Source organism: Ciconia boyciana, chromosome 6, assembly GCF_034638445.1.
Source record: "Ciconia boyciana chromosome 6, ASM3463844v1, whole genome shotgun sequence".
In the NCBI taxonomy this organism is placed as follows: domain Eukaryota; kingdom Metazoa; phylum Chordata; class Aves; order Ciconiiformes; family Ciconiidae; genus Ciconia; species Ciconia boyciana.
In genome coordinates, this window is record NC_132939.1 from 57,910,222 (window position 1) to 57,932,732 (window position 22,511).

The 22,511-nt window shown below is 47.2% G+C and overlaps 1 protein-coding gene across 4 annotated transcripts in view; it reads left to right on the forward strand.

The window, feature by feature from the left end:
• Window positions 1–22,511, forward strand: part of CYP46A1 (cytochrome P450 family 46 subfamily A member 1) — a 25,954-nt gene continuing 3,443 nt past the window's right edge. Inside the window, exons 1-16 of one of the 4 annotated variants that reach the window (XR_012043127.1) lie at window positions 1–199; window positions 3,741–3,818; window positions 4,114–4,195; window positions 4,744–4,817; window positions 5,503–5,589; window positions 6,275–6,413; window positions 7,025–7,135; window positions 7,929–8,085; window positions 8,416–8,478; window positions 9,623–9,695; window positions 10,146–10,230; window positions 12,096–12,206; window positions 12,467–12,555; window positions 13,464–13,530; window positions 14,140–14,376; window positions 20,241–20,263. Coding sequence is in view for 2 of the 4 variants with exons in the window: in XM_072865592.1 (XP_072721693.1) it covers window positions 72–199; window positions 3,741–3,818; window positions 4,114–4,195; window positions 4,744–4,817; window positions 5,503–5,589; window positions 6,275–6,413; window positions 7,025–7,135; window positions 7,929–8,085; window positions 8,416–8,478; window positions 9,623–9,695; window positions 10,146–10,230; window positions 12,096–12,206; window positions 12,467–12,555; window positions 13,464–13,530; window positions 14,140–14,301 (1,506 nt within the window). In the remaining 2 variants the exon portion in view is untranslated. Of the gene's footprint in view, window positions 200–3,740; window positions 3,819–4,113; window positions 4,196–4,263; window positions 4,671–4,743; window positions 4,818–5,502; window positions 5,590–6,274; window positions 6,414–7,024; window positions 7,136–7,928; window positions 8,086–8,415; window positions 8,479–9,622; window positions 9,696–10,145; window positions 10,231–12,095; window positions 12,207–12,466; window positions 12,556–13,463; window positions 13,531–14,139; window positions 17,123–20,240; window positions 20,264–22,511 lie in introns of those variants that run through there. The other 3 variants (XR_012043128.1, XM_072865592.1, XM_072865594.1) reach the window with 3 other exon arrangements.

Below are 22,511 nucleotides of genomic sequence, written 5' to 3' on the forward strand. Positions count from 1 at the left end.
CTCTCCCGGCCGCGCAGGCCGCTGGCTGCCCGGGGAGGGGGGCGGCGCTGGCAGCCGGCCGCCCGCGGGCGATGGAGGCGCTGGGGGCCGCGGCGCTGCTCGGCCTGGCCCTCTGCCTCCCGGCCTTCGGCCTGTACTGCTGCTACGTGAAATACGTCCACGCGAAATACGACCACGTCCCCGGCGCCCCGCGGGAGAGGTAAGAGGCAGGCGAGGCAGGGCCGCGGTAAGGAGATGGGGACCCGCGGTGGGTTTTTCAGGCGCCTGCAGCGCGTTTCCCGCCGTTGGCGTTAGCCCCGACGCCCGTTCCCGTGGCTGGCCGGAGCGGTGGACCTTGCACCCTGGCTGGTCTCGCTGCCAGGCTGGAGCAGTGAGAAAATGTCAGAGCAGAAAATAAACGCTCCAGCCCGCATCTCCGCAGGGCGACCTGGGACGGGCCAGGACCTTGCTGGTGTGGGCAAGGGCAAACGCAACGGCGAGGAGGTCAGGCTGGCTGGGAACAGCGCACGTGTGTGCCCGCTTCCCGGGGATGGCCGGCACCGTCGGGCGTCGCCGGAGATCCCACCGCCCTGCTCGGCAGCGCTGCCTGGCTGGCTTGGGCTGGCGGGGTGGGATGTGCTGGCCTGCATCTCCCTGGCTGGTCGCCTCAAGGTGGCCACAGCAGCACGAAACGAGCGCTTCAGAGTTGCCCATCCGAGCTGCGTGTTTGCTTATGATGCCAAAGAGGGATCTGACCGGCAGCACCAGCCGTGCGGGGGGGCTCTCTGCGCTGGACCAGCACAGCCTGCCATCCCGCACAGCTCCGAGAGGCACACTGACACTAACTCCACCAGGCACCTTCCCTGCTCTCCCTCATGAGCTAGGTGTTGGATTTCTGCCAAAAAAAAAATGTCATAAGTGATAAAGGGCAGTGAGAAGGCTCCTAGCAAGCAGTGGCAGCGCTGTCACAAGGACACACGGTTTTTCCAGGAGTGCGTGGGCTTCCCATGCAGCCTCACCTTTGGGTGCACGTGCCCTCCATAACGTGCCACGGGAAGAGGCACTGCACCGGCACTCTCTTACACAGCCCTACACGGACACCAACCTTGACTGCCTAACTCCGTTTTACTTGTGTAATCAGGGTAAGATACTAAGATTAGAGAGAGGATGGATCTTGTCATGCCTGAACCTGCTTGTCCTTACGTTAATTTTGAGGTGTGAAGTAACACTCTAGAGTAATGGCAGCTTGAGTAACCCTGTGGCTGTTTTTCTGTTCCTTCAGGGTTTGTGGCTTGATGTTGGTGATCAGCCTAGGATCCTTCCCAAGAAGGTTTCTAGTACTGGTGTGTCTAGGTGGAAGCTTGTATGTCATGCGAGCCCACGGTACTTGACAGCTTTTCAAAAGTATAAATTGTCAGGGACAGTCCAAACCCCCCATTTCAGTACCTATTGCACAAACACTTCCACTCCTAAATGTCCAAGGTAAGGAAAATCAAATACCTCCAGCTCTGAGAAGTCATTTATTTAAAAAAAAAAAAAGTAAAGCTCGGTGCTGTGTGTGATGGTGGTCTCCCTGGTACAAGAAAGGCATTGACAAACTGGGGCGAGTCCAGTGGAGGGGCAGCCAGGATGCCCGGGGGGCTGAGAGCTGGGCTTGCTTTGGGTGGAGAAGCAGCTGCTGAAGGGTGGAGGTGTTCCACTGGCTGTTTTCAGCTCCCTCATGGGTGGGTATGAGAACATGGGGCCAGACTCTCCTTGGAGCTGCAGAACGAGGGACAAAGGGCAATGGGCAGACGTTGCCTCAAGGGAAATCCCAGTTAGGTGTAAGGTAAAACACCTTCACCATGAGGGTGCTCAAATGCTGGCACAAGTGACTGGGTGAGGGCCTGAGCCATGTAACGTAGCTCTGACATTGACTGGCCTGGAGCAGGGGACTGGACCAGTGGCCTCCAGAGGTCCTTGACAACCCACATTACTCTGAAATGGGATTCATCCAAATCTAAACACTTCTCAGCTGAGACTGTATCTGGCAAACTGGAGAAGAGCAGCACCAGAAGCAAAGGCTGGCTCATGTCTAGCTTGCTGCCCACTGCAACCATCCCCCAGGATATGGTCAGCAGATCTGCTTGCCAGCCAGCCCACAGCCTGTATTGTTTCGAGGTGTTACTCTGTCCCAGATGCATGACTTTCCCTTTGCCCTTGGCTCTTTCCCTTTAATAAAAGCTTAAGAAAGCCTTGGTTTAGGATGAAGTGCAACAGGATCTTATCAAAACCTCAGACTTTGTGTAAGGTCTTATGGCTGCATGATGACAAGATTACATTAACGCCCTTGATTTCCTGGGCTGATTTATTTTATCAGAACTAACATAGCACATCTCTAAAGGAGACTTGTGCAGGACAGGCTGAAAAAATGAGTCCTAGTGGCTTTGTGTGGTTTTTACTGTACGGATGGCTTACCTGTGAAGAGAGGAGGTCGTCTCTTCAAAGGTTTGCTTCATATTAAAGATTTAATAGCAAGAAATGGGCAAAAGAGATTTCTTTGCAAACACGTTTTCAGATGATAGTGTCACATAGTTATATATCCCAAACCAAGCCCTTGCTTAGTTTTTTTTCATGGCATGCAGTAAGTAATTGGGACTTCTCATTAGCAGGTGAATGTTTTAGGCCTGTTGTAACACCTGACTTAATTAGATAGTGATGGGACAGGGGATGAAAAATGTCTATGAGGATTCACGTGACACACAAGAGGAGCCATGAGTGGGACCTTGCTTCATGCACTGCAGGTAGAGTGGTTTCTGGAGCTTTAGCTAACACAGGACTCATGTCGTATTTGGGGCTTTCACATCTTTTTGGAGTTCTGTTACAGTGAAGGAGTCAAACAAGTGGAGGATTAAAACTTTCTGTAGATGTTGGGTAACTTTTTGAGTGCTTGTTATTTTAAGCACCTCCCGGTTCCAACAGAAATAAAATAAGAGCCTGTTTTTCCCCTATAGCTTATTTATACTGAAAAGGATGATAGCATGGCTGTCTGTCTTTCAAATGGAAAGCAGATCTCAAGCGCAGCTTGCTTCATTTAGAGAGGAGCGTGGCCAAATCTTCCTTCAGATGTATGCAAAGCTGGTGGTAATTCACCACTCGCAGCCAAAGGAAGGAATTGATTTCTAACTTTTTAATACAGCTATTGTATTTGAAGAGTTAACCCTTTTTATTAATTTCTGCAATTTCCGTATTAACCAGTGATTATCTTTCTATCCTCTTTTTTTCATAATTTGAGGTGACATGGCTTTAGACAGAAGGAGACCGTTCCTAATTTTACTCCGTTTAACTCCATTGACAGAACCGAAGTTATGCTTATCAGGACTGAGCATGTATTAAAGAATATGTAATGCAAATGTCTGTTGCACGTACAGAAACGTAATAGTTGCGGCGGAGATTCAGTCAGCTAGGCAAAGAGCAAAGCAGTTTGCTGGAAGCTCCCACCCAAAGCCAAACATCTCTTATAATACAGCAGCAAAAAAGACCTTGTCCCGCATCTCTGCACTGGTCTCCCTGGCTGCACGAGTGCACCAGCCTCACCCTGGTCCCCAGCTGACCCACGTGAGGGCTGGGCATTGGCACAGCTAGGTGTTATTTTTACCTTTCCTTTCAAGGAGGAAAACATGAGCAACACTCGTACTGCATCACCAAGCAACAAGGATTGCAATCCATACAAAACCCTGTGTTGGCATCCTCGTGACACTCTTAACCTTCATTTTCTGCAGCTTTTTGTTTGGACATCTGCCGATCTTGTGGAGAATGCTGAGGAAACAGGAGTTTATGCATGATCTCTTCCTGCAGTGGTAAGTTGAGACACATCAGTAACATCAAATGGGGTAGCCCTGTAGCACAAACTGGGAAATCAAGGCACAGAGGCCCTGAATGACATATTTAGCATCATTCAGAAGGTCGGTAGAGGAGCTAGAGAGAGAGCACTGATCTTTCTCTTAATGGCTTTATTAGCTGAAGACTGCAGTAGTTCCCAGTACATGCTGCTTTGGTTCTTTGAGGTTATTAGGTCTGAACTGTTACATGTTGGTGTTTGTACCATAATTCTCTTTTTTTTTTTTTTTTTTCCCCCTCCCCCTTCTCTTGTAGGGCAGAGAAATATGGACCTATTGTACGGCTTAATGCCTTTCACAGAGTCACAGTAATGATTCTGAGTCCTGAAGGAGTGAAGGTACTGCAAAATAAAGCCAATCGACAGTGGGGATCGGCCCGTCCCTCCAGAAAGAGAGGCGGTGCCTGATGTTCAGGACAGCACAGTGCAGCCAGTCTGTGCCTGCGGAAAGGGTGGCTCTGGCCAGGTTAGGAGGTTGAGGTGCTCTGCTTTCCAGGCTGTCCTGATTTATTTTCTTCCTTGATCAGTTGATTTACTTTGTTACCTTTTTTTAAACAGCAGATAGAGCAAACATCCACCATTTGTGAAAAGTAGACTCTCTGCAAGAGCTTAATATCTCAAATGAGTGAGGCACAAGGGACTGAATTTCTTCCTCTAAATCTTTGCAATAACCACAGAGTGAGGTTTCGGGTCATTGGGCAAAAAATGGTAGAGGCATGCAAAACAAGCTAACAGCACGGGAACTGTGGAATCGGCACACCAAATAATTCATCTAGTCTTCAGACTATTGCTACAGGAGGAAAAGAGTGAATGTGTGAGTGGCTTTTTATGTTTTGTCTGGGAAACGGATTGCACTCAGTATCCACTGACCTGAGATTTGATTTTAGGAGTTCTTGATGTCACCACAGTACCCAAAGGATCGGCTGGTGTATGGTCGTATCTTCAACATATTTGGTGAGAGGTAGGTGAAACCCATCTGAAACCATTGTGATCTGAAAATAAGTGAAAGATAAATAATGTCACAGGCATGACACTTACTTTGACTCAGAATCCCAACCTTAGCATTGGGATTAATGACTAATTCCAGACATATGTAATCAACATGTACCTACTAAATTATGTGTCAAGTCAAATGTCTTCCCAGTCAGGGAGGAGGTTATGCTGGATTTGTTTTACCTTGATTATATTTTTTTTTTTCCCTGTGGATGTTCATTTAGTCTCAGAATAGTTTGCTCAAGACCACCATCAAACTTCTCACTTAGATTTTAGAGCACTGAATTATTCCTTAATGCATGGGAGCTTCCAGCTCCTAAGCTCAATAACCAAAAAAGGGGAATTTTTCTCTGTTAGCCTGAAGCTTTAAAAAATATAATAATCCAGTTATTATATTAATTATTTGCATAACAGCTGTAATGTACCAGCATTTTACTGGACTCAGCAGTCCACACCTACCAGGCAAAAAGTATCTGCAGTTCAGTCGTCGTCCACAGTGATGCAACAACTGTGTACTCAAAGCAGCACAGTACTCCCTGCACATAGGAAAAAAACAAGAAAGTAGATGTGGAAGAGTTATCTTTGTGACTACATGGGGTTTGGCTGGCTCCCTTGCTGAAAACTGTTCTTTTCCTTGTTTTCCTAAATGCTAGGTTTCTAGGGAATGGCTTGGTAACTGTTTGCAACCATGAGCATTGGCACAAGCAGCGGAAGATAATGGATCCAGCTTTCAGACGAAAGTAAGGCATATATCTCTGGAATGATCCAGCTGTTGTTTCTACTGTATTTTCATGATTCTCCCTGTCATTGATCCCTTGTTTGATATTTAGAAAGAGGAAGAAACCCATTTAGTGCCAAAATCACGTTTTAGTTGAGTCCAACACACCATTTCCATGACAAGTATAATTGGACCAGACTTCCCATGGGGCAGTGACACCCATATGAGCTCAGCGATGGCAGAAAGGTCCCAGGGTTGTGTATCCAGGAGTGTGGTGATGGCTGCCTTATCCTGTTGGAAAACAGACCTCAGGGATTTGAAGTGGGCAAGCCTCATCATTCACCTGAGTGATTCCGTATGGGAGATACGGCATGGTTGATGAGTAGGGGGTTGTCTGGTTTGCTTGTGTGTGTGTCGATGCATTGCATTTAGGGTCTGAAGATAAAGCCCATTTGCCTCGGCATGCACAGGCCAAAGCCCTTTGCCATGACAGCCATTGTTTACATGGCAGGATGGAGTGGGGCTGCTCTAAGAAGAATTAGCTCATTTTATCTGTTTGCTTTTTAAAGTATTAAGGAAAAATTATTATAAATTTAAAAAAAACAAAAATTCTTTACAATTTGCAATGGAAAATAATGAAGATAATTTTGCCTGAGCAAAGATGTCCTCTCCAGAGTCCCCATCGCTCGTTTTTATTAATTGTTCAGCTACCTGATTGGTCTGATGGAAACTTTTAATGAAAAAGCAGAGGAGCTGATGGAGAAGCTAGAGGAAAAGGCAGATGGAAAAAAAGAGTTTAGCATGCTGACGATGATGAACCGGGTGACTATGGATATCATTGCAAAGGTACCAGCTGTCTGCTTTCTTGTTTCCTCTGCAACTGGCAGAAAGGAATGGAAGTAACGGGTACCGGCAGCAGGATGGGATCAGGAGCCAGAGCCAGGGAACAAGAGCTTTACCCAGCAGTGCCAGAAGAGCTGAAGGACTAATTGTACCACTTCCATTCAGGCTGAGCCATAGCAAGGGGCAGTTAGGGAAGGGTCTGCACGGCCTAGGTGTGGCCTGCAGGATGGGGACCCATTGCAAAAGCCCTTACAGCCTCATACCTCCCACCCCTCCGTGCCAAAAGGGGCACACGGGTGCTTGTTCACGTGTGGACGTTGTATTATTATCATTATATGTCAGCGTGAAGTCTGCCTTATGCTGGCTTTTCCCTTCTCTGTGCAAAACAGTTTGGGATGAATGGAATGTAATAGTAAATTATTAATCTCCCCAGATAAGGAGGAAGCATAATGTCGATATTACCCTTCCCTCACAGCCTCCTGCAAGGCAGGATCTAGCCTGAGGTATTTTTAGGGGAGAAGGCAGTGGTGTGAGGCTGTCCTGCTCTTTCACCCCAGCTCCAGGGAGCCAGGGAGATGCAGCGAGTTGCTGCCTTTTTCTCTCCTGTTCCTCAGGTAGCCTTTGGCTTGGAATTAAACGCACTGAGCGATGACCAGACGCCTTTCCCGCATGCTGTGACCATGGTTTTGGAGGGCATGACCAAGGCGCGCATCCCCCTCATGCAGGTCTGTAGGCACCTCACTTCAGTCCTCTCTCCTCGCATCCAGCTGGAGCCCCTGGTCCTGCACAAGTGGGCCAGAGCTGTGCGACGTCCATGTATGATGGGGAAAGGGTCATCAGTAGCTCTTTCCCTCCAATGTGCATTGAGATAAAATTAATTAGTGCTTTAAAACACTTGCAAAATTAACATTAACATTTAATGCTTCCTTTCTGTCTCTCTGCCTTCTCTTCCCCCATGCACATGTCGTCTTCTCATATGGTTTTATACTTTCACACCCATCACTGCAAAATTTGAGATTTTTGCCATTTGTCCAAGAAGCATGGCAGCCTTCACTCAAGGTGGAAGAAATTTGAACTTTCTTACCATAAAAAAAATTATATTTTCGACCAAAATTCATATACTAGGAAATTATGGATGTAATCTGAAATACTTAAATTAAAAATCATTCCACAGTTTCTCATGAAAGCTGTAGTTCAGGCTTTTAGAGCTCCTGTTTTCCTTTTTGGGCCCAGAGGTGAGATTCTGTATCGCATCCTGCAGTCTCTCTCTGGGGCGAGGTGAGGAATTTTGCTCACAGTGCTCTGACAAGGCAGGACATCACCATGCCCAGATTGGAGTGTTTCTCATTTCAGCCCAAACCCTTCGTCATGGGGACATTCACTTTGTTCTGTGGAGAGCAGACATTTTTGTGACAAATGTCATTTCACAGAAAACAAGGTGCTCACTTGAAAAATAACACTGGCAATATTTTTTTACCAGCAAAAGGAATAAAATTACTAAAGAAATTCTGTATTCAGTACATGCCAGGGAAACAGAAGCTGGTAAAGGAGGTCAAGGAGAGCGTGAGGCTGCTGCGGCGTGTGGGGAAGGAGTGCATTGACCAGAGGAGAGAGGCCATCCAGAATGGGAAGGAAGCCACACTGGATATTCTTACACAGATACTGAAAGGAGATGGTAGGGGACATGTTGTTGTTGGAGTTAATTTGTCTGTGGCATGTTTTGCCGTGAGATTTGGGGATGCTTATTTTGGGGATCTGAACTTTGATCCTCTGATGTCTTCAGGGGGTTTTTTTCACACTGAAGGTAGTGAGAGTTGCTTTGAAAATTCCCTGTTTCTTTGTGTTTGATCAAATATCGGTTGCAAGTGACCGCTGGGCTGCCCCCTCCGCATCCCCTCCCGATGCCACCTCAGACAAAATGTGCAAAACAGGGCAGAGCATTCTGGCTGTTGCAGCTGGGGCACGGGGATGCTTTCTAATCTTGTTTGCTTTTCTCTCTTGACAGCTCTGGAGGAAACTAGAGATGATGAAAACATTGTGGATAACTTTATCACTTTCTTTGTTGCGGGTTGGTAGCTGTTTTAATGTTTGAATATGTCATGTATTCTGTACGCATTCTGTACATGTATGGAAGCTGTACGCATTCTTGGGCCATCTACGGGGTCATGATTAATGTCCTTGTTCGCTCCACGTGATGCTGCTGTAACCAGGAGTCACTTGGTTGGAAGACAGCAGTATTACACTGGTGCAGGACCAGCTGGGCGAATTCTGAAGAGAACTCTTAGTTTTCTCATAGGCAAATGATATGTTATCCTCCTTCGGTCATATCAACACAGCAAATAACGCCAGGCCAGTGGTTTCCAACCAGCGGTGCAGAGGGCAGCACTGCCCGCTGGGGTGCAGGGCTATTCCTCATGAGGTTCTGGCCCTTCCTCCAGATCCTGCTAAACCCCACTGAAAGCATCTTCAATGTATTCCACGTGTCTTCACGTCACCTCACCCACATGATTAAATGCCATTCTTGCCTTACAAGCATTAGTCAATGCTTGGTAGGAGAGGGCACTGTCAAGCCTATCAGAAAAAGCAGAGGCCGAGATGATAACGTGAGGTAAACAATTTAGAAAGATCAGTCTTGCAAGTCAATAGGGTTTAGGTTCCTAAGAAGGTGAGGTCAAAACACTGTTCTTTCACAAGAAAGACGTTATTGCAACAAATACATCTTTGCAGAAGTCCATTTTCTATAATGCTTTAAAATAATACGTATGCCTATCCATGGAAAAATGAAAACTATCCACATAAAGCAGACATTTCTAAGATGTCAGAGAAAACATCTCTGTTTTCCCTCAAAACCAGTAAATTCTTGCTTCTCGGCAGAACCATGTGTCCCATAATATGACAAGGCAAATTGAACCTCACCAGCCCTTCTGTTAGGGAGCTCATAACCAGTGGGTGCCATATGCAGCCACTGCAGCTTTGAGTTGAGGAAGATGGCTCCTATCTTTACCATCTATGTCTTATTCTTGTCACTCTTGAAAGCTCCTTACGTAGAATTTACATCCCTTTTAGTGTTTCCTTTAATTTCTAGCATACTTGAAATGAAACATTCGGGGCCTGATGTTTAAAGTTTCCTGCTCACAATCACACTAGTAGACCATCTTTGTATCATGTTATTATTTCATACTAACCTTTAAACATATTTTTGATGTTGTTAGGTCATGAAACCACTGCCAATCAGTTGTCATTTACAGTAATGGCACTGGCTCAGCATCCTGAAATACTGGAAAGGTATGTGTGCTCCAACTTGCAAACCCAGCTTCCTGTTTATTTCAAGGTGAACTTAATTATAAGGATTACTAAAAAGCTAGGATCAATTCACAGTAAATTCTAGCCTCCCTTCCAAAATAAACAGTTTCATAATCTCAGTATATCTAAAATTTTTAAAAAGCTTAGATGGAATTGGAATAATTAATCTTAAGTGATTTTTTTTTTTTTTTTTCCAAAGCCTTTATACAAAGCTGGTCCTGAGTCCTGCCTGATTCAGCTGCATTGTACACACATTGCTCCATCCTGATATGAGGCACAAGTTCAGGCAGGCTGGCTGGGAATCAGTAGGCATTTTGCCTGAGGATGGGAGTCAAAGTCCAACTCAGTGTCTGGAAAGTAAAAAATGTAATTTGTCAACTTGCCTAGCAAGAAATGAGCGTCTGCAACTAACATTTTTTAATTTAACTGCAGGCTTCAGGCCGAAGTGGATGAAGTTCTTGGTGCCAAGAGAGACATTGACTATGAGGATCTTGGCAAACTCACCTACTTATCTCAGGTACTGTACGAGTGAGGTCATACCAGTCAGAGCTGTTTGGTAGCACTCCTGCCATCTCATGGGACTGCCAAGAGGAGCCCCACGCTTTTAAAACTTTAAGAGCAATGCCAATATTTGATCCTGACAGCGTTTGTCTCCAGAGAGTCAGCAAGCAGGTACCTTGAGCCATCTGCAGCAGCCTAGCCTTGCTGGGAAGGATGCTCCTTGAATTTCTTTCCAAAATTCCACACGATTCCTTCACTGCTTTCTTTAATTATTACCAAGCTGGGAGCTAGACCAGAGTTGCTTAATCCCTACCTATTTAAGCCAAAACCATAGCTGTATTTTAAGAAAGGTTTGCAACTTCAAGCCCAACCTGTGCATGATTCCCAGTTGCTTCCCAAACTCATAGCTCTATTTTTGTTTGATTATTGTTAAAGCATTTCCAGCTATGATCTCATCATGCGCCATAAACTCAGCAGGATTTGAGGACATCCAAAAATAATGGATATATTTTGCACTTTCAGTTTTTTATTTTTTAGTCTTGAAACCCTCTTCAGTCACTTTGGGGCGGGGGGGGAAGTTTGATACTAAAAGAAGTCTTGTGTATAGAAATGCTGGCTGGTAATGAACTGCAAAGCCAGGGCTTGGCTACTCACCAGCATTTGTGTTGTGTATGCTTTTTCACAAGATGGGGGACACCAGTAGCGCTCGGGAGAGGCTGAATCACACTCCTGGTAGCTATTCTCCCTGCTTAAATTCCCTGTGATTTTAGTAGTCTGCCATGATTGCTTTTCTCTTGAAGTGCCCTGTTGAGGTGGGTGATGGTGTTTTACCATTTACCATATCCCATCCCACAAATCACTGATTTGACAGCGGATAGATTTCAAAGGTGTATTTTTCATAAGGAAAAGGCATCTCTGTGTGATTACAGAAATCAGCAGGTTTCCTTAGGCTTCTCCAAACACCATCACAATTATACCCCTCCAATTAGGACGAGGTATCTAAGCCTTTCAGTTTTAGGACAGATCACATGAGAGCCTCTCAAAGCAGATCGTTTATTTAACAGAACAAGCTTGGATCTGTACAACCAAAATCACAGTCACCCTTGGTCAGAGCCAGTCCATCACTGGAATGTCAGAGACCATGGGACTCCTTTCCTGTCACTCAGGCAATTCTGAATCCTTTTGTCCATGCTTCTCTTTCATTAATCCACTCGTGCATACACACCATTAATTGCATTTGCGGTGCAATGCTAATGTGCGCTGTTAATTAGGTTTCACTTTGATGAAATAAGCCATTCGTACAGCTCACTGCCACCAAAAGAAACGGTCTCATTCAATTTTTTCTCACTGTTCCCTATTCATTTTCCTTTGCCAGGTTGTTTTTTGTCATTTTGGTGCTCTGACCTGGCTCAGCTCCCTGAGCGGCAGAAGGAGGACAAAGGCAGGAGCGGGAGTGCAGTGCTGAGAATGGGAGGTGGGAGCAACCACCCATCCTCGTGGCAGCCGGTGCCGAGAATGGCTCATCAGGGGCATGAGACTTCACTCTTAGATATTGCCTTTGAATTTGCTTCCCAGTACTTTTTCACTTAGTTGTTGACCTGACTTGAGGTGTTAGATCTGTTCAATGCATGGTATCTCTTGTGGGGTTTGCTTCTTTTTCTCTGTATTTTACCAGTCATAAGAAAGAACCAGGCCTGAAGGAGCTGACTTAGCCATATATTTTGCCCACAGGAGTCCAAGGCAGATACACCAACATCTGTTCCACAAGTCAAAAGCTCCCATTTAGCCAAAGTGAAAGGCTATAGGGAGGTAATTACTTTTATTTCCACTTCCTACACACTGTATTAACTAACTGACGGTTTGTGCTTTTCGCTGATGCAGGTTTTGAAGGAATCGCTGCGGCTGTACCCACCCGTCCCAGGGACAGTACGCTGGATGGAGAAGGAGCACACCATCGATGGCATCAGAATTCCTGCAAAGACGACGCTCGTTGTGAGTCCCATCCACCATCAGCAGCTTTTAGCTGCTACAGTCAATCCAAATGTGATGGATCTGTGTATCAGAGGGCCAAAACACTCCCTGGGTATATTTCCAGTGGCCTCTCTGAAATTTTGGGCAAAACTGGGGTATGAATTGGGATTCTGGGTTGTTTTTTCTTGGGGAGTGGAAGGCAGTAATGGTTTTGTACCTGTGACAGCAAAGAGGCATTTTCAGTGTGCTGCTACTAATGCAAATAAACTCTTTCTTGACAGTTCAGCACTTATATAATGGGAAGGATGGAAAGGTATTTCAAGGATCCACTCACTTTCAATCCAGACCGATTTAGCAAAGATGCACCTAAGTGAGTTTCTTTTTACTCCCAGGTTATTAAATATGTAATATGGAACCATTACAGGAAGAGATTTCAAGGGGGGGGGGGGGGGGAAGTAGAATAAAACAATTTTTCCATTCCAGCATGAGTAATGCTAAATCCTTACCCAAATGCAAATAGAGAGCAATAATGTGCATCTTTTGTTCAGAATTTCTTTAGACCACGTGATACCTTACAAAAAAGACCAATACTAATGTTATTTAATGTTTATATTGAGGTCAAAGCTTTGGGCCAAAACCAGGTTGAATATTTGCCTTAGTGCAGTACAGACATTTAATGCGTGGCAGCCCTGGCCCCAGGAAGCTGAAAGTGTCTCCACGTTAGAGAGGGGACAAGGGGCCGAGAGACAGAAGGTGCTGTTCAGCCATGTGAGCAGGCAGCCTAAGCCATATCTACATCAGTAGGCTGGAGTGCGATGGGAGGCATCAGTGACCTAAATAGTTGGCGCTGATCCCTGCATCTACTTTGTGAGTCAGGGGTTTTACTTCAGCCTAGAGTTAGCCTGGTCTTCTGGAACAAACGCCCCCTCACTCACGTGGTTCAGAGCTGCCCAAAGGAGCAATAATCAGGTGGATCATTATGTCCCTGTGATGGGCTGGAGAGCATTTAAATTATGCTTGACATTCAGCTTTGAAATAAGGTTTACATGCAACAAAACAGCTCTGTGAGCTGAGCCATATACTAAGTGGTGATGACAAGGAAACTTGCTTCAGAGCTGTATTGCTGCTCTGAACCAAAAAATGTTAATTTGGAGATTGTCTTAAGTCAGCTAGGTAAGGTGGTAGTTAGACTATTTCCTTGCTGTTGTGATGAAATATTTGCTTGCTTCCTTATAACCAAGCTGTCAGAGTGACAGTTTTGAACATTTTTCTTTGTAGGCCATATTACTGCTATTTTCCGTTCTCTCTGGGACCCCGATCCTGCATTGGGCAGGTGTTTGCACAGGTAAGCAGAGGCCTGGAAAGACACTTCATTAGCGAGTGCTGGGCCAGTTCAGGGTGTGCTGGCTGTGGCTGGTGGTGGGGGACCAAAGGCCATGCTCTTAGGGACCATCCCATGGCTGCAGCTGGCAGAGTCAAGGCAGGGAAAACATCAGCTGGCAGAAGGGCACAAGCCAGGACTGGCTCTGAGAAGGTGAGGGGACTGCGTGGATGGGAGGAACAATTTAATGAAGTATGAGTACCTAAGCATGGCAGAGAGCATTTCAGGACAGTAGGAAGCCAGCTCTTCAGGCCTGTGCCTTGAGTTCATCTAAGCAGCAGTGCTCAAAATCTTCATGTTAAAGTCCTTGGTTTTACCTCTGATTTCCAAAATGGGATTAACACATGAACACAGGGACAGATCTTAATGCCTGTCAGTTGTCTGCAAATCCAGGAAGCCCCAGGCAACTCTTCTTCCTGCCCAAACTCAGCCAGCTGCCTTAAGAGAGTAACATTTAACTTTCAAATCTCTGTATTGACAAAGCAGCATGACATAATTACACTGACTTTAAGTAGCTGCAGTCCAAGCTGTATTTGCTGTCACTGATGATGACTTTGCTTTTCTTCTTAACAGATGGAGGCGAAAGTGGTGATGGCAAAATTGCTGCAGAGGTTTGAATTCCAGCTGGTACCAGGGCAGAGTTTTAAACTCTTGGATGCTGTAACCTTAAGGCCACTAGATGGAGTAATGTGTAAATTAAAGCCAAGGAGCCTGGCAAGAGGCTGCCAGGTGTGACTGCTCAGGGAGGGGAGCATGGCATGGTAGTAGTAGCCTTTCTTCTGGTTTTGAAGATCTTCACACTAATCAAAGGTTAGTTTTTGCAGGCCCCTTTAGAGGATTACTAGACTGAAATTTTTCCTGGCCTTTCTCATCATTTACTGAAGAAAACGTTAGGAGAGTCACTTTAGTGAGCATCTTTGATCTGGAAGTGTACCTGGAATAGCAAAGCCTGTTATTTTTTGGGGGGACTGTTTGGTTCTCTCCAGACTTGGAAAAGAACATCCTTTCACTGGAGTATCCCTGGAGCTCTACACAAACCTACACTCAAATCCCAGCTGATAGTTTCCACTAAGTTTACTTATGACACAACATGGTCTAAGTAAGCCCTTGTTTGAGGAGTTTCCTACTTGCACAATGAAATCAGAAAATTTAGTAGAACACAAGATTTGGGCTGAACTTGGGAAGAGAAGTTTGGAGCTATTCTCTTGGTCAAAGCAATTTTCCCATCCCTGCTCTAAATGAGAAGAATGATTGATAGGAGTGGTCTGAAACAAAAATCAGACTGGCCACACTTTTCCCTGTTGCTTCTGCCTCATTTTTCTTCAGTCTTTCTTACTTTTCTTCCAGTACTATTCAGAGTGGAAATTCACAATCCATACTGTAGAAAGGGGCTCTCCTGCTGCCTCCTACCCTTCCCCACAGCCTGTGCTCATTCTCCTGAGACAGTTCTCCTTGGGGGGGTCTTGCTGGGTTTATTTTAACTTGGATCATTTTCCCCATCTGGCTCACTGTGAAGCTACACGAATGCTTGGACCAGGCAGTCTAGTAGGTACAACAGGGTTAGAAGTAAGTGCCTGGAACCAAATGCTGCTTAAAATGATATTGCTACTGAAGAAATGCATCTGCAACTTGAGCCAGAGGCAGGAGAAGGTCCTGCACCCCCTTCTGCAGGTGTGCCAAAATTGCTCGCTGCATTGCAGGCTTGCAGCCTGGCTCTGCTAGGGAAAAAATGATCATATGAAAATGCCACCTTCCAGAAATACGTGGATACCTAATCTGAGTTTGGGCCTCATCTACCATGAAATAGAGGGAATTCAAGACATTTGATGCTGCCACTGTTATGTCTTACCTTTTTCAGTTGAAAGGGCAAGAACACAGTCTGTACATTGTCAAGTTCCTGTGGTGGTTTCCACACCAGGAGAGTAACATCCCAGAGCTTTCCCTGGCTCTGCTCCTGTTGTGCACTGTCTCATTCAGTGCAGCAGTGGGATAGCAGGCCAGTAAGGCTGATGCAGCTTTTGATAACATAAGCAATGCTATACAATGTATTAATATGACTTATACCCAGAGGTACCAATACTCGTATTGCTAGGGAAGGTTTAGTCCATCTGTTGGTAGATCAGCTCTTCAGTCCCTAGCGCTGGAGATCTGCTTATATCCTCCTAGACATTAATAAAATCTGATTGGGAAAACAGGACTCTCCAGCTGGACGTGTGTTCCTGGGAGTTGACGTGGTCAGGAGTGGGATGCTCATTGCCAGTTGGGCTGGATGTGCTGGTGGTGTAACAAAAGGCTGAATCCTGAGAATATGTCAAAGGGAGGGAAGTGTCTCAGCGGTGTAGGGAGTGGTGGGGGAAGCTGCGAACAGCACACAGACAGCTCGACAGACATGCTTGCAAATTGTGCAGTGGAGATGTGAGACGTCACCATGCCAGCTCTCCGCTCTGCCCTGCTAATGAATGAGTTGAGATGCATTAGTCACACAAACGTATTCCCTTCTGCTACCTCTGCAACGGGAACAGACACCAAGGAGGGCTCAAGGGGAGTGGTAGTATGTTTAAAACCCTGCAGCGAGTTTTGTCAGACCTCATCTGCCCGAGCCGGAGCTTCCTGCCTGCTCTGTGCTTGCCCTCCTCAGAGGATGCTCTTGCTGCTCTCTCTGTGAGCCCAAATGCCATCCAGCTCACTGAGGACTGCTGATACAGGCCTTTCTCCTGTTCTTACATCCAAGAGCTCTTGTCAGACTGTTGCCTGTCAATGCTGATCGCTTTCCAGCAGATGGCAAGCTCTCCTTGTCGGTGCACCCAACAGGAGCATCATCCCTCAGCCTTGACTGCTCCTTCTCTGTCCTGGCTCCTCCAGGGGTAGATGATGCCCTGTGATGTTGTGCGAACACCCTGCAGTGTTCTCACGGTTTCGTCCTGCACCCCCAGCCAGGAGGTGATCCCTTGTCCACCAAAAAAAAAGCAGCAGGTCCAGGAAAGCTGCTCCCTGGGGGCCTGTGTGCCAGCACAGGCTCTGCCAAACCTTTTTGAGAAACTTCAGGCCAGAAGTGCCTAGGGAGACACAGCTGTGCCTGCCATGGGCTATAAAAAGACATAGGGGCTGCAGCTTTCTTGGACATCACAGAAAGGGACAGTTTCTCCTTATTCTGGGGAAGAGAATCACGTTATTTCCCTTCTGGGGCAAGCAATCATTATCTGCACCAAGCACTCTGCTAGGGATCGTGGACGGTAAGGCAAAAAAGCAGAGCAAGGTCTGTCTCCCCCATGCTCTTCCCAGCTGCTTGTAGGAAAGTATCATACCTGCAGCTAATTTTTTTCTTACCCTTTTCCTGGCTCTTGGGCAAATAAATTCAACTCTGGAAATGGCTGGTGGGGTGATTTTTCCCTGGGTGCCACCCTGGCGGGGCCCAGCACAGCCCTGTGGGGTGTGCCTGGAGGCTGGATGCAAAAAGGTTTCTCAGTTGACATGGAACTGCAAAGCCAGGCTGCTCAGGGTGGCTCCTGCCCCTGCACCCTGCAGGTAGGAGCCTGCCCTCCAGCAGCTCCTCTTGCTTTCGCCCTGCCCCAGATGTGCACACTTGCAGATGGACAGGAACTCCTTGGAGCAGCCAGAAGCTCAGCTGGCAGGAGTCAAGGTAAGCAGCTGCCCCCAAAGGTGGGGGCACTGGTGGCAACACTCACTCCCAAGAGTCTTTATCAGAGGTGCCTAAGTCTTCCTCCTGTTCTGATGGATGGCTGCTGCAGGTTTCTTTGATTCCCCTCCCAGACCTATAAACTCTCTGCCTCACTCTTCTGGATTGATGCCCAGGACTTTCATGTATGTGCTCAAGAGCAAGGACTTCCCTCTAGGATTTCTCCCCAGGTTTTCTATGCTAACCCAAGAGCTTGATCTTATCCCTTTTATGTCAGTGTCATAAATAAGAAACAGGGAAAATGCTGCTGCCTAGAGCTCTTGAGACAGGAGGGAACCAGGTAGGGGACATGCACCCAGAGGATCCTCTGTCTTTCAGAGGAAGGCAAATTCCTTCACCGCTGGCATGGGAGAAGGGGATCCTTTCTCACCCCAGCTAGTCAGAAGCACAGGAGACTCCCAGTTTGCATCTACACCTCCTGTTCAGACTCACCTACATTTCCAGAGAGGAGCCCAGCTAGCATTAGTGCTGGGAGGGAAGTGGAAAAATCACCACAATTTTGCGTGAGAGGAATCTCCTCCTAGCCCTTGCAGGAAGAAGAAGCCAGGAGAAGCTCAGAAGCACGGGATTCAATCACAGTCATTGCAATTATAGCACAACCTGATATGTTCTGAACAGTGGACAGCCTTCTGCTCCATCTATAGCCTCTGGGGGAATGAATGTAGGTAAGAAAGCATAAGATACTGTCCTCTCTTGCTGGAGCCAGGTATGCAGAGCAGGAATTGGGATATTTTGTTCCCTTTCAGGCTCATCTATGTAGCCATGGCCAGCCCCTAGTTGCTTTCTTCACCACAGCAGCTTTAGAGCACTGTGCTAGCTAGGGTTGTGCAGCACATCTAATCACCGTATCTTCAGAAAACCTGGTGCTCCTAGGATGTGGTGGGCCTAGTGCCCACACAGGATAACTATACACGCATTTGCACTCAGTGTGGTTATATGATGAGAGCTGCGACAGGAGGCCTTCCCTGGATGTAAGCAACATCTGCTATTGAGACAAGACAATCACAAAGCAGGTGTCCACAACACGTACCCAACCCATCTCCTCCACACAGCGCTCGCATGCTGCAAAGGCAATAATGTCAGGCAGAGACCTCCTGCTGCTGCGTTACAAGAGAGGGATGGGATGGGATGGGATGGGATGGGATGGGATGGGATGGGATGGGATGGGATGTACTAGGTCCAGCAGGACTGTTGCACCTCCTCTCAATTTTCCCCCAAATTGCAACATCTTGTGTTCTCCTGGACTTAGGAACAAAAGAAGCACTTTTAGAGGAGGAATAACATTTCCTCACTGAGGCAGTGGGTCTGCTCTTCTTCACTCCTTCAGTGATATCAGAGACAAGGGAGGCACCAGCGGGGTGGGGGAACTGCCCACAATGGGACACTGAAATCCTGCCAGCACCTCAGGTCATTTTAAGGTTTCTCTATCTTGCTGCCCATGCCAATGCTTTGATCTGCTCTGCAGGACAGTTGATGACATTATTTGTGATTAATCACTGCCTGTCTGTCTTGTGGTGAGGTCTGGAGGCTGCACCCAGGTGACACTGAAGCTGAAGGGGGGGCCTTTACTCTGTTTTACTCCCTGTGACCTCAGTTTCTTGCTGTAGACTCACAGCCCCTCAGCTGCGCGTACTGCGAGTCAGGGAGGCTCAGAAAATGGAAAATAAAATGACATAAAGAGGTCAAAGCTAGCAGGCTCAGAAAACTTTCTACAGTGCCTTCCCTTCTCACATAAGACCTCCGTGTGAAATGTTTGGTGGCAAGCCCTGCCCCTCTCACCATGCCCATGTCTGCCCGTGCACAGGTCCACGCAAGGTAGCAAGTATTTTTCGTCTGTCTCTGAATTGGTAGTGATGGGTGTTTAACGAAACGGGAACTACCGACTTGGGTATTTCCTGTTCAAGCCCTGACCTGTCTCCTGGCCTTGTCCTGCTCCACTATCTCAGTAGGCTCTGGGGTGGACATGGTCAAAGCTATTTGCCATCCACTGTGGTGGGCAGCTAGACTCCTCCCTGATGGCAGTTTGCTCTACATTCAGCACTTCTTTGCTCCCTCCCAGGGCCTATGACACACACGAGCTCTGCTCTGAACTTCTCCAATGGTTTGGTGTCCTCAGAACAAACCATCTTCTGATCCTCCTGGTTCAGCCAGCAAAGGCCCCCAGAGCTCCTGGGAGCGAGACAGCGCTCAGGAGCAGGACCTCCACCTCTTCTCAAGGACTGATACTGTTTCCCCCTCCCTCTTCAAAACACTTAGGTGACATCTATATTAACGAAGGAAATATGCCCTGGACCTTTCCCTGGCACTGAGGCAGACTGGCACAGAACAGCCATGTCTATCGAGCTCTCTTATCCTTCAAAATATGGTGACCGTGTGCAACCTACGTATCAGGAATGGTCTCTGGCACATCTTGACTCCCAGATCATACCAGGAATTGTCAGGAGAGTGCTAGTGGCCAGGGGCTGCTCTAACAATGTGGCTATGGGGAAGATCAAGTGCCAGTGCCTAGGAACGTACCTGGCACTTTAACTTTTCCAGTCTGTACTAGTCTGAAGAGTGTCTGTCTAAAGGCAGTCTGTACCAGGAGGGTAACCCTGCTAGCAGGCCATTTAGTTCCAATACTGAACTTCTGCCTCTCATCCTTCCTCTTTAGCTCCCTGCCCTCCTCCCAGCAATGCTGCTTTGCACACATCTCCTCTCCTTCGCTGTGGAAACATCACCACACTGATGTCTCATGCTCCAGCTGTCCTTCTCCTCTTTGGTCCATCTATAGGATTTGCTTCCTATCTATAGTGCCCCACACTGAGGTCCAGCTGAGGGTCTTGGACTCTTTACCCCATGCCAGCGTCCTTACTGGACTGGTGCAGAAGTTGTTCCTCCAGTACAGACCCATTGTAAAAATATTAAAGAACTGCTTCCTTCTTTTCAAATGGACTTTATTTAATTAAGCCTCGCTCTCGCTCCATTTCCTCAAAAGGTCACAGCACTGTAAGCTACAAGCAGACACTGGAGCATCTCCGGAGCCTGAGGCACCAGCAGTGTCCAGTAAGCGATTATGCTGGATCCACCTCGAGGATCCTAGCAGGGGATACTGGCACCAAGCACCAGGGAAGAGCCCAACTCTGTGAGGTCTTTTCAGCTCTTCTGGTACAGGTTGATCCTTGCCTCGCTCACCCTCACCTTCCATCTCTTCCCTCCTTACCTCCTCTCCCTTCTTCCGTTTGCACAAACCCTCTGAGGAACTGAAGGACACTCAACTGAGCACGTACTCCTCTGTTACATCCTGGCTGCAGCACTTCGCTGCAGCACTTCCCATTCAAGGTGTCAGCTCCATCAAGCGAGGCCACCTCTTGTGCCGTTGTCTGCAAGAAGCCTTGCACAGCAGAGCCATGATTTTGGCAGGAATCCTTAAGTGCTACGATAAGGCAAATAAATACTTAATCATTATTATTTTTATGTATCTGTGAGTATTCTCTAATAGGTCTTGATATTATTACGGTGCTGAGGACAGGCTGAAATTAGATAATATTACACTCAGCTGGCATCTATTCCCTTGGAAACACAGGTAAAAATGCATTTGATAGCTCTCCAGTGACAATGAATATTCATTAATATGACACAGACGTATACTTGATTTGAAAATAAGGGCAGTAATTAAAGAGCTATTAAGGTTAAAAAGCAACAAAGGAAATTCAGCTACCGAAAGAGCTGTTCTGGGATCAGCCCCTAACATGTACGTACATGGATAAGCACAGGCGGCCTGAGATCTTCTACATTATTTTACATATTGTCGGACTGGGGGGGTCTGCCTTCCCTCCCAAACTCCGTAATCTGGAAATGTCCTGATGAATTCAGAGTTTGTTTTTCCCGCTGTCTTACAGAGCAGCTGCACTCCGCTGCAGTGCTGCTGCTCGCACCCGCTGACACGCCGCTCCTCTGATGTTGAACCAACGAGAAGTGGAGGGGAAAATCTCTGCAGGCTTTTGAGAAGGAAGCTATTTATAATCGATTGCTTATATTCATTATTTATCTTAAAATAGTCTTGGGGATCACCGGTCATGATAGCTGCCTCGCCGTAATCTCTGAAAATCTCCATCCTACAGGCTGTGATAGTAAAGTTGAGTTCTCAGAGAGGTTTCACAAAGGTTCCTTTGCAGGGGCGGCTTGAGAAAGCGACCTGAGCAGTGCATGTTCTGTGTTACGAGCGAGTCAGGAGAGAGGCAAGGAGGAGCAGACGTGTCCAAGGGCAGCGGCAACACTGCAGGACCAAGTGGTCGCACAGCTTGCTCACGGCCAGGACCAGCCCTGTGTAATCTCACCCACCGTGTCCTGCCGGTCTCCTCCTGGTGCAGGCAGAAACTGCAGGCTCTCAGCAGAGCTGGGTCCCTCAGAGACAGGGCAGTGGTTCGGAAACAGCAGCCACCCCGGCTAGCAGAGGAAAAGTGAGACGTGCATCCTCCAAACCCAGGTGTGCTGTCAGGAGGAGGTTACGGCACCGGGCCACGCATCACCCTGCTCCCTCTCTGGGGAGGGTCTCTCAGGCTAGTTATGCCACCGAAGAAATTACAGCAGAAACTGAAGCAAATCAGGCGGAGAGGCAGAGCGTTATTTTAATTTCTAACCCAGCAGCGTAACAGTAAATAGAAAAGTGAATCAACCCATTGGGCTGGTGTTTCAGGCCACTCAGCGAGGAGAGCTAACTGCACGTCAGATAAATTAGAAGCAGATAAACCGCATCTGCCTTTGCCCTAAGCTACCTCGACTGACTTTCGGCACAGCAGCGCCCGGTGCAGAGATGTGTATAAAGCGGGTGACAGAGCTGCGGCAGGCCCCCCGTCCTGCTTCCTCGCAGCCATCTCGGCAATGGTTTCCTCGCCTTCGCAGGTACGTGTATCACAGAAGGCAGCCCTGAGCTGGCGGTGTGTCACCAGGCTGATCGACTGCCCCACAAATAAATGGTAAAGTTGTGTTTTCTGCCTGGATTGGCTGGTTTTGATGGAGGAGGTTTTGGTGTTTTGGCTTTTTTTTCTGGAAACAATTACAATTCCGTGCTTTAGGCAGTGTGTTGCTGTTTCAACCTAGCAGGGTTTATCTTTCTAATAGGAGAGACTGCCAGTGTTTGCTTTTCTTAGAAACCTAACCTGAGACTTTTCAAAGGCACGGGAACGCGGTATCCCAGTTCTTACTAATTTTAATCCACTTTACATCCCTCGGCTGCTAACTTCTGCGGTAACTTGAGCAGGACTGA